Genomic DNA, 1,366 nt, shown 5'->3' with positions numbered 1-1,366 from the left:
GAAAATGCTAAAATTCCAGAGAATCAAAAACATCCCATTTTATTGCCACGAAATCATCACATTACTCGACTTATTATACGAGAAGAGCACCTCAAGCAAATGGATGCAGGTTCTCAAGCTACTCTGTATGGAATTCGCGAAAATTACTGGCCAATTGATGGTCGAAATGTCACACGTCAAATAAATCGACAATGTATCACATGTTTTCGAGCAAAGCCATGCGGAGTCAATTATATTATGGGAAATCTCCCTGAGAATCGATTGTTCTCAACTAGACCATTTCTTAATGTCGGGGTTGATTATTGTGGACCATTTCACATTAAAGAAAAGCGCCATCGAAACCGCAAGAAGGTTAAAGCTTACGTCTCAATTTACATATGTTTTGCAAGTAAAGCCGTGCATCTTGAGTTAGTTAGCGATTTATCAACTGAAGCATTCATCGGAAGTTTAAAAAGATTTTTTGCTCGTCGAGGAAAATCAAAAACAATTTCATCAGATAACGCGACAAATTTTGTTGGCGCAAGCAACGAATTAAAAGAACTCTATAATTTTATTCAATCAGCACAAAAGGATTCTGCACTGCAAAATTTTTTATTACACGAAAGGGTTACATGGCATTTTATCCCACCACGATCTCCGCATTTCGGTGGCCTTTGGGAAGCGTCCGTCAAGTCTTTCAAACACCATTTATTACGCACAGTAGGTGACAAATTACTGACATACGAACAATTAGAAACCTACGTAATAGAAATCGAAGCGATTCTTAACTCTCGTCCTCTTTCACCACTCTCTTCCGATCTTAATGATCTCCTTCCACTGACTCCTGGCCATCTCCTGATTGGTAGCCCTTTAACCAGCTTTCCACAGACAGACCTGCGTAACGTAGCTGCCGGGCGATTATCATCTTGGCAGTTTGCTCAACAGATGAGGCATCATTTTTGGTCTAGGTGGCAAAAGGAGTATTTAAACCAGATGATCAGCCGCAGTAAGTGGCAATCAGCCACTCATCAAGACGACATCAAGATCGGAACTCTTGTCGTTCTACATGAGGACAATCTTCCACCCATGCGTTGGCAGTTAGGTCGCATCGTAGAATTATACGAGGGTGGATTGATAAGTTTCCGCCCTGACCAAGAAAAACAACGTTTTTAAGAATTTTTTTTTTTTATTTCTCAACATAATCTCCTCCAAGGCTGATACATTTCTCATAGAGGTGTTCTAGTCTTGTAATGCCATCTCTATAGAATGATTCGTCAAGCTCCTTAAAATACCCATTTACAGCTTCGATTACTTCTTCATTGTCCGCAAATCCACTGTTTAGACTGTTGTTTGGTTTCAGGAGTGTAGTGGTGGACCCAAGTTTCGT

General features: G+C 40.3%; 1 protein-coding gene across 1 annotated transcript; it reads left to right on the top strand.

The window, feature by feature from the left end:
* Positions 1-99: 99 nt before the first annotated feature.
* LOC117182525 lies at positions 100-1,105 on the top strand (the record flags this gene model as incomplete). The annotated part of the gene is made up of 1 exon (XM_033375621.1): positions 100-1,105. A coding segment is annotated over exon 1 (1,006 nt), but the record flags the coding sequence as incomplete, so codon positions are not given.
* Between the last annotated feature and the right edge of the window lie 261 nt (positions 1,106-1,366).

Source organism: Belonocnema kinseyi, unplaced genomic scaffold (genome assembly GCF_010883055.1).
Source record: "Belonocnema kinseyi isolate 2016_QV_RU_SX_M_011 unplaced genomic scaffold, B_treatae_v1 SchBZDm_2165;HRSCAF=2377, whole genome shotgun sequence".
Lineage (NCBI taxonomy): Eukaryota > Metazoa > Arthropoda > Insecta > Hymenoptera > Cynipidae > Belonocnema > Belonocnema kinseyi.
Note: the sequence above shows the minus strand (reverse complement) of the source record. Positions and strands in the feature narration are given on the sequence as shown.